The 9,654-nt window shown below is 36.4% G+C and overlaps 1 protein-coding gene across 1 annotated transcript; it reads right to left on the bottom strand.

The window, feature by feature from the left end:
- Positions 1 to 2,318: 2,318 nt before the first annotated feature.
- Positions 2,319 to 7,595, bottom strand: LOC121829106 (olfactory receptor 4F3/4F16/4F29-like). The gene is made up of 3 exons (XM_042277170.2): positions 6,711 to 7,595; positions 3,187 to 3,243; positions 2,319 to 2,372 (listed from the first exon to the last, which is right to left on the bottom strand). Exons 1-3 carry the CDS (start codon positions 7,593 to 7,595, stop codon positions 2,319 to 2,321), a joined length of 996 nt encoding a protein of 331 aa, XP_042133104.2.
- Positions 7,596 to 9,654: the final 2,059 nt, after the last annotated feature.

Raw genomic sequence — 9,654 nt, 5'->3', positions numbered from 1 at the left:
GTCTACAGTGATGTAGCCCTGGTGAGTTACTCATGCTCCAGTGAATAGCTTCACACTTATGCCCCTGCAAACAGCCCTGGCTAAACCCAGTGGGTCAAAATGCAAAACCAAAACCAAACAAAAAAATGAAATGGCTAGGAACAAAAAGGGGTTAGAGTAGGAGGAGGATAAGAGAGTGTGGAAGAGGAGTATGACTACAATGTATTATATTCGTGTATGATTGTCAAATAATATATTAATTAAAAATTAATCTCTTTTCAAACCTAGAACTTTCAAAGTACAAAATTATATATAAATGGAAATTAAACTACATTTTCTTGTATAAGAAAAATGAATCAATGAACAAATGAAGAGAAAATAAAAATTTGAAGAAAATATTGTTCACTAAAATACCTTTTTAGACATAAATGCAAATTTTTATGTATTTAATTTTCCTGCTCAAAATAGTTTCTAGGATTGATATGTTTGTTGGATTGATTTTTTTGGAACCATTTTTTCTCATTCTCTTTCCATTTTCAAGTAATTCTCAAGTTATTTGATATGCTGTTTATTGACTCTGATATGATAGCTGTTTTCTGAAACTGCGTTGCTCATATTTCTCAGACAACAAACTTGAAAGATTTATCATATTAAGTCTGCAGTAGGAAAACAAATTTGAACATTTAATATTAGAGATTTACAATATAACTCTTACATACTGAATTTTATTTTAAAACATCATAAAATGCTATATAACCATTGCTTTCTGGATTATATGATCAAAAATTTGAAAAGCATTTTAAATAACTAAAGAATTATACTTCATCACATAAAATATGATAAATTTATAGAAATCAGAACTTTATTATCATTACTTATGCATTTCAACTTTCAACAACACTGTTTACTGAATCATAACTGATGAATTTGCTATTCCTCAGAATCTTTTATGTTAGATTTTGCTCTTGCTATAGCTACCAGCTGTCTGTATAGGCGAGGTTCTTGGTAAAACATATTGTTAAGAAATGGTCAAAATTTCCTTCACATTTTCTTATTTTCTTTAATATACATACAAAAATTGTTCTAAAAATAAAATTCTTTCAGAAGGCAAAGTTCTGTAACTCATGCGTTTATAACACAGTCATTAAAAATCACCAGTGATTCACTATATTTATTAGCATCCATCAAATATTATTTAGACATTGGTGTGTGTGTAGAGGGTTTTTTTTCTCTGTGTAGCCCTGGCTGTCCTGGAAATCACTTTGTAGATCAGGCTGGTCTCAAACTCACAGAGCTTTGCCTTCCTTTGCCTCTTGAGTGCTGGGATTAAAGGCATCCTCCACCATCGCCTAGCTGTGTATAGAGTTTTGATGTAGAAGATGTTTCATTTTTTACCACTTAGGACACTTTATTGGCATATGACAATTTACAAGGGTCCCTGTTGAAATATACACCACACTTGAATAAGAATCATTTAGCCAGCTACATTCATTCTCATGGGGTAATATTTTCTCCTCAAATTATAATTTAATTCCCAACACTGATTTTTAACTGTGACAAAAGGGAACAATAACCATTTCAATTCCTTGAAATAGAGTGCAACTGGAAAAAGCTTTGCTTTTTATTCAAATGCCTAAGATGTTGAAAAGCATACACACCTAACAATTGTATCCCACGATACTATAGTAAAGTATGGTGATAAGAACTCTGCATTAGAACACCACTGTGAATCTTGTGTTTTTCAGAGCCAAACATAAAGCAGCCTGTGTGTATTTTTTGAGATCACTATTTATTTCCCAGTTCATGACATGTTACAAAGCTGGATGGCTCCTCTTGGTAAAGCTGCTTGATTATAAGTGCCAGGAAAATAACTGTTAGTAGCTGCATTAATGTACTTCCTCTGCTCAGAGAAAAGAAATAAAAATGAAGGATTTTTTCTAGGAAAAAAGAAAAGAAAGCAGTTTCCGAAGATATTTCTTTTTGAGAGTTGTAGTAAAAAGATTAAAAAAAAAGCTACTTCAAAATTTCTGTTTTAAAATGTGGTTTAACAGCTGTCAGGCAACTTAAAAAAGTAAAGCTGTATGGATTCCTAGGCCATATTATTAACTGGATCTCTGCTGTCACATTAGGGTAAATTATATGTCAGTTCACTACAAAGGAAAGGTTTTCACAAACTTTCCTGCTTTCCACAACCTTATGGATGTCCTAGGACGAACCTCTCCCCCCTAATCCTCATTTGGTACAGCATCCCACAGTGAATATTGACACTTGTTATCTCTGTTTGTCTTTCAGAATCACATTCAGTGATATAAATGTATTTTTGTCTATGTTTTCAGTGTCTATGCCCCAAACACCAATTCTTGAATCTCCTCACTGCTGCTACAAAAACCAGGCTTTGGAGCAAAGAGCTCACATGTTTCACCATCATGAAATCTGCATATATTCATATTAATCCAAACACCAGTATCTCATCACTCTTATAGAGGAAATGTGGATGAGTGGAATAATTGGAATCCTGTGTGGTAGACGGTATAAGAGCAATCACATGACCAAAATTACATTACAGAAAACCTTTGGTGGATTTACCAAGTGGCTCAACTCTTGAGAGAGAATCAGGAGACAAAGAAAAGAGAATAACTAAGGGAAGGCATTGAAAAGTGAGATGAAAGGACACACATGCAAGGTTAGAAAGAACTGACAGAAGACTGCGGGATACATCTCATTGGCAGAGTGCTTGTCTAACACAAACTAGGTCCTGGATTCAATTCCTAGTGCAGAGTGTTGTGGGTGTGTCTCATTAAATGAATGCCTAGCAAGCAAAGCCCTTGATTTAATTTCTGTTGTGCTGTGCATGTGTGTGTAGAATTGTGTGTCTAATCAAAACTAGAAACCAAAGCCAAGAACAAACAAACAAGACCAGAACAAGGAACAAGGATTCCAGCAAAGGGGGAACAGAATTTAAATATCCTTTTGTAGTTGAAAGTTTTCCTGTGTCCCACCTGGTCCCACAGCCGGTAGGACCCAAGTAAACACAGAGGCTTATATTACTTGCAAACTGTATGGCCTATGGGTCAGACTTCTTGCTAGCTAGCTTTTACAACTTAACTCAACCCATTTCTATTAATCTATATGTTTTGCCACATGGCTGTGGTATTACCAGTCTGCTGGCATCTTGTTGCTCTTTGGACAGTGGGCTACATCTCTCACCTCTGCCTTTCTCTTTCCCCTCTCTCTCCTTGGATTTCTCACCTGCCTGTAAGCTGCCTTGCCATAGGCCAGAAGCAGCTTATTTATTAATCAGTGGGAACAACATATATTGACAGCATACAGAAAGACCTCCCCCAGCATCTTTTGCAACTAAGACTGATAGCTCTGCCAAGTTAGAGACAAGCAGAAGAGCTAGGTACTACAGGAAAGAGACAATCTTAGTATTCTACATATGGATTTCTATTAATATTATTGCCTGGAGTTTGTGACAGAAGCTAGCAGTGGAACCTTTGGAGGATATTATTGGGGGGGGTCATTGAAGTAGTTGACACTAAAGAGGAGTGCCAGTTCATTTCTTTTTAAGTTAAATATGGTCTGATACCTAAGCTTTGCTTCAGTAGAATGTTTGTATAAGACACCAATGAAAGATACTACTCAAAGCTCTCAGCATTGTCCTTCTACTGCTTTTCTCTTAGTTTCTTTCAAGGAGTGCTATAGATCACTTGGGAGCCCATGAGTGGCAGGTCAGTTTCATATCAGTTGTATAACCCAAACTTGAAAAATAATGTATTCAGGTGACACCTGGATTGAATCACCTGGCAATGCAAGTTGTGTGGTACTCTCCCTAAAGTTTTATTAATCATAAAGATTATACTTAAAATAAATCATATATTATGTGAAAAGCATAATATATTTCTTCCTCACTTTTTCTTTTTGGTTTTTCAAGACAGGGTTTCTCCGTGTAGTTTTGGAGCCTGTCCTGGATCTCACTCTGTAGACCAGGCTGGCCTCGAACTCACAGAGATCCACCTGGCTCTGCCTCTCATGTGCTAGGATTAAAGGTGTGTGCCATTACCACCCAGCCATTTTTATACTTCTATTTACTAATAGTTTGTCATGCTTTTTCTAATTCCTATACTTTTCTTTTTATATAGTTATAAACAAGGTTTACATTAATATTATTATTTTGTATTTTATTGATAAATCAGCATTTTCAGTTTTTACTTCCAAAATATTCAAAACATTAATTATAACCTATTAGTGACACAGATTTCTTTGCCAAAAACAATGACTAGAAAGAGAGGGTGAAATAGTTTTCATATACATAAGTGAAATGAAATTTATATCTTCTAGTCTCCAAAAATATGTGTTGACTAACATTATTAAAATTTCCGTGAGTTGCAGTCAACAAAGCTGAACAGCATTGGAGACCTAAAGAGCATTCTGACATCAGACAAAGAGATGCAGAGTTTGGAGTTTGCCCAGATGGTTTCGGTCTTGTTTTGGTGCAATATTTCCTTACTATGCTCCCTTCCCTACGTTTTGAAATGGTAATGTATATTCTATGACATTATATGTTGGATGTATGTGTAAAAAAAAAAAAGAGTTGGAGAGAGTAGTTTTGATGGACAAGAAACTAGAAGTAGCAAAATTGAAGCTATAAAGGATTTACTAATAACTTGCTCAGGAAATATTAAGTTACATGAAGTAGTATTTAATTAAAGGGTGTAGTGTACTAACTAGGCTCCTTAGAAACCCAAGAGAGAAAATTGTGTGCCATAATTGAAGTTTAGGGTTGCTGAGAAAGTTTCTGCTAAATGTTGATTCACCAAGACTGACCTCCAGTTAGGCCTCATCCCCATAACAAAGAACTGCTCAAGGGGGCAGAGCAGGGTGACAACAATCATTATGCTTTGGCAAGATGAACCTGGGTAGGAACTATGCGAAAAGAACAACACGGTGTATTGTATAATATCTTTGTATGTAAATCTGCCATCTGCCCAAATGTCCAGACTGGCAGTCTCCTATGTCAGCTTAAATTGTTTGAAATATAAGCTGAGCCAAAACCTGGGATATTTAAGGATGACAGACAACATATGTGGAAAGAATAAGCCTAAGGTGTGTATACGAGCTAGGACATCCTCAACTGGAGGCCAGCTCTTCTTTGGGTATTAGCCACAGTTAGCCTCATGGTTTTGGTTTTTTGTACAGAGCTTTTCCTTTGTTAATTTCTGAGAGTGATTTCTTACTGTGTAGGCATATTGTTTGTATAACAGTTTCATGGAAGAGTATTTGGGAATGAGGACACACTATTGAATTCTTTACCTTATTCCTAGTGTTGGGTTAAAGAATGCTAAGGACTTGTTTTGTCCTTTTATGAGAACACACAGGGAATACGCTTTTTGTTTTTTTTTTCAAGATGTGACTCTGCATTCTAGATTCACAATGAGCACTGACCATGGCTTCTTTCATATTATCTGCTCGTCCTACATCCTAGAAATGAAAGTGAGATTATTTCCAAATTGAGAAACTTCATAGGGTTTGGAGTTTGTCAAGATTTCTGTTGAACAGCCCCCCCTTCACTTAAGATCAGAATTAAAAAAGAATATGCTTATATGGATATATGCTAACACTTTAATAGTTCATTTGAATAATATATGGAAAAGCACTTTCATTTCTGAATTGTTTTTGTTACTCTTATTGTCCTGTTTTGTTTTGTCTGGTTCTGAAGTAATGTTTTGCTATGTATCATAGACTGGCCTGGAACTGGTGAACCTCCAACTCAACCTTCTGAATTAAACCTGGCAACTCCAGGTCACAATAGTGCTGTATTTGATCCATTCTAAAATAAATCTTTTCCTAATACTTTAAAAAAAAAATTTCCTCTCTTTCTCTCTAATGGACCACAGAGTTTGCTTTTCAAATGTAACCACATCCAAAACTGTTAGAAATAGTCTAATCAGCATTTAGGTGAACAAATTCAAATGATAAAAGCCTTGAACTCTTGAATTTATCTAGCTAAAGATCTTTATTTTGAGTAATTCTGCTGCTTGTGACACTGAGAAACCCATAAGGCACAAATCTAGGCAGCTGGTGAAAGTGCTCTGTTTCTGAGAACCAGTGTCAATGAGAAGTTTCCAACATTTGAGATGAAAACAAAGTATGTTGATATGTGTGAGAGTCCAGCAGTTACCATTGTTTTCATAAGAGACACAGCATTTGACATAAACCACATTTTAGGCTGAATTTATTGATTTTCAGTACTTTAGAATCCAAGAATTACTTAGCAAAAACTGATCATTTTTGCAAAGAATACTTGAGGAGGCATTTCACAGTTGGTATTTAAAACAGTAAATTGAAGAGATCTTTGAAATTGCTTTTCTTAGAAGTAAATTAAAAAATATTTAATTAAAATAATATTACATAATTTCTCTTTTCTTCCTCATATCACCTTCATGTCTGACAACTCTTCCCCTGCCAAATTTAAGGCCTCATCTTCATTTACTGTTGTTACAGATACATATAAATTATATACATACATACATTTATGTATACATACTATATAACATATAAATACAACCTGCCGAGTCCATTCAGTATTGCTTGCATGAATGTAGACCACTCAGTAAAGAATAAAAATGATTTACCCTCAAGAACGTTCTATTTTAATCTGAATCTCTTGAACTCCCAATGAAAAAATTTTTGAAACTTAAAGCCCTAATAAAGAGTCTCCTCATCGCAACCTTCATCTCCTTATTTCTAAGTGTATAGATGACGGGATTCATAAAAGGAGTGATAATAGCATCAAAAATTGCTAAAAACTTATCTATGGGTAACGTAGGGAAAGGCCACACATAGACAATAATACAAGGACCAAAGAAGAAAACTACCACAGTGATGTGAGCTGAGAGAGTGGAGAGGGCCTTGGAGGAAGCACCCGAGGAGTGTTTACGAACCGTGACCAGGATGAAGATGTAAGACACAACCAGGATGAAGAAGGTGGCCATGGAGATGAAACCACTGTTGGCAGTGACCAGGAACTCCAGTCTGTATGTGTCTGTACATGCAAGTTTGATGAACCGAGGAAAATCACAATAAAAGCTATCCATTTTATTAGCTCCACAGAAGGGTAAATTTACAACAAAAGCCAACTGGGCCACGGAATGGATAAGGCCAATGGTCCAAGCCAGAGCCAAAAGAAAAATGCACATTCTTAGACTCATGATGGTGAGGTAGTGGAGGGGCTTACAGATAGCGATGTACCTGTCATAGGCCATGACTATGAGCAGCACCATCTCTGTTCCTCCGACAGTGTGAATGAAGAACATCTGAGTGATGCACCCATTCAGGGAGATGACTTTGTGCTTCCTGAAGAGGTCATAAATCATCTTTGGAGTAGCAATGCTGGACACACCTGTATCTATAAAGGAGAGGTTTGCCAGCAGGAAGTACATGGGGGAGTGCAGGTGATGGTCTGAGATGATTGTGAGCACGATGAGAAGATTTCCCAGCATGCTTGCTACATAAAATACTGTGAAGAACAGAAAAAGGAGAATCTGAATTCTCCATGAATTGGTGAGGCCCAGCAACAAAAATTCTGATACCACAGAGTGATTTCCTCCATCCATCAACTTGTGCAAGTCTGACCATAAGGTGACTATTCTCTGAAGGGCACAAGAGGCAGAAAATATTATTATTAAGCAAAAGAGGCATCCTGGTTGTAAAGCAATGACTCAGATACAGAACACTAAAGGCACCCTGTTGTTTTACAGGCAGATTTTACAAAGCTCTCATAGAGACCAGGTACAGAACATTTCCTATGCTTGCATATTTAGGGTCACTTCATTATTTAATCCTAAGTTTATTTTGAAGTGTATAGCCAAGAAAGGAAAACTAGAGGCAAAGGCACTTGAGAATCTGAGGAGAGTCAAACAAGCTCTGCAGACACTTGTGCTCACTAGTTTCCATGCAGGAAATTAGTGCCACGGAATCTAGGCATGCTAAAAGAAATTTGTGCTTTTAGCCTTTGTGAATTGATTCCTTACTTTGTTCTGGAATTTTGTGTGTTTAAATTACTGACACATTTTGGTTTCCTAGGTTTACATTAGTGTCATCAATGAAAAAGTTACTTTTTAAAAATATTAAATCTTTGCTTGCCAAAAATAGTGCTTTTTCACGAAATAAATTTGTTCTCAAATACATGTACACAATGTAAACTGACCACTCTTATCCCCATCCCTCACCATCTTCTATCTTCCTACAACCTTATCCACACCCCATGGCAAATCCTCTTTCATGTTTTATCTATTCATTTTGCTTTGTGACCAGTTAGTCTAATCAGGTTCATCTATGTAGCTATAAGTCTGGAGCTCTATGTTGGAGGCTGGTGGGCTCAGTAGTGGGTACACAACAGGAGACAATGATTGTTCCTTTCCTAGAATCTATCAATAGCCAATAAAGGTTAGTACCCCAATGAGCCTCTTATTCTTCCATGGAAATTGTATGCAGGGTCAGTCTGGGACCCACTGCTGGTAACTGATTGATTATGAAAAATATAAATAGAAAAGAAGAACAATGGATGACTCTATTTCCAGCCCTACCATTGACTGATACTGAGGAATGGAAATGTCGTTCTTGTTTGGAAAGAAAGGAAATGGAACTCTTACCAGAGTAGTTTAACAGAATCTGTCCTCAGATGGGAATCACACTCTTAAAGAACTAAGAGATAATGAGAAGCTTCCATCATATGAGAGCTGCAATTCCCAATGAGAAAAATAGAAATTGCTTTGAATAATGCTTAGAAGTGACAGAAATCAAAGCTATATAGAACATTGAAGCTGAAGCTGAAAGTATGTTAGAATTCTATTGCTATTAAAAACTAAAAGGATAAGAAACTAGGAAAGTAATATAGAATAGAAAATATGAACAAATTATGCACTGTTCTCCCATAGCACTTTTTTTGTGTTAAGCATTCTACCTTTATTTTGTAGCCACCTGGAGCCTTCTGTAAACATCTTCCCCAAAAGCTTGAGAAAATTCACATGTACTCATTTGATTCTCTGCTCTTTGCTTCTTCTAGAACACACAAAGCAAACATATCAAGAACTAAATTGTAGTTTAACTGAGGGCCAATAATTTATGACCAATAGTCGCAGGCAGATTGTCTGTCCATAGTTAGGTTGGAATGAAGTGTGTTCTACTGTGAACTATCTGTTCACACATATGTTTTACTTACATGGTAATTCTCGAAGTGGGAGAATTTCTCCTGGTTGAGAGGAGGATAACTTCACATTCAGACTGAGAGCTGCACCTTTTACAAAACAAAAGAGCCTTATGTTGTTTTTCCCCAGTAAAAAGACTTCTAATTAGTGTGGTCCACTGAGTCTGTATTGTCACCCAGGGAATAAAAAGGACAAAAGAAGTGAAGAACAAAAGCATCTCACACAGATGTTCAGAAATATTTTTTTTTTGCCTCAGAATGAGTGATTAAAGTGACTGATGAGAAAGTCAGACCCTCAGAAATCCAAGAGGCAGAGATGCTAGACAAAAGAGTTAACTACCTATTCTAGAATTAGCAATGAAGATTCAGCCAATGAGAAACCAGCACACACTAAGCTATTACTCACTTTGGCAATTTGTGTCTTCCAGTTCCATAAAGTCCCAAGCCCCAGACCTCAGACTGTAGAG

The sequence above is a fragment of the Peromyscus maniculatus genome, chromosome 4 (genome assembly GCF_049852395.1).
Source record: "Peromyscus maniculatus bairdii isolate BWxNUB_F1_BW_parent chromosome 4, HU_Pman_BW_mat_3.1, whole genome shotgun sequence".
Lineage (NCBI taxonomy): Eukaryota > Metazoa > Chordata > Mammalia > Rodentia > Cricetidae > Peromyscus > Peromyscus maniculatus.
Note: the sequence above shows the minus strand (reverse complement) of the source record. Positions and strands in the feature narration are given on the sequence as shown.

Coding starts and splice junctions, on each gene's coding strand:
- LOC121829106 (XM_042277170.2), bottom strand. CDS start 7,595: ATGGATGGAGGAAATCACTCTGTGGTATCAGAATTTTTGTTGCTGGGC. Junction 3,244..6,710: donor TTAGAAATAAGGAGATGAAG/GTTGCGATGAGG, acceptor GCCTATGGCAAG/GCAGCTTACAGGCAGGTGAG. Junction 2,373..3,186: donor GGGGAAAGAGAAAGGCAGAG/GTGAGAGATGTA, acceptor TTTGCTCCAAAG/CCTGGTTTTTGTAGCAGCAG.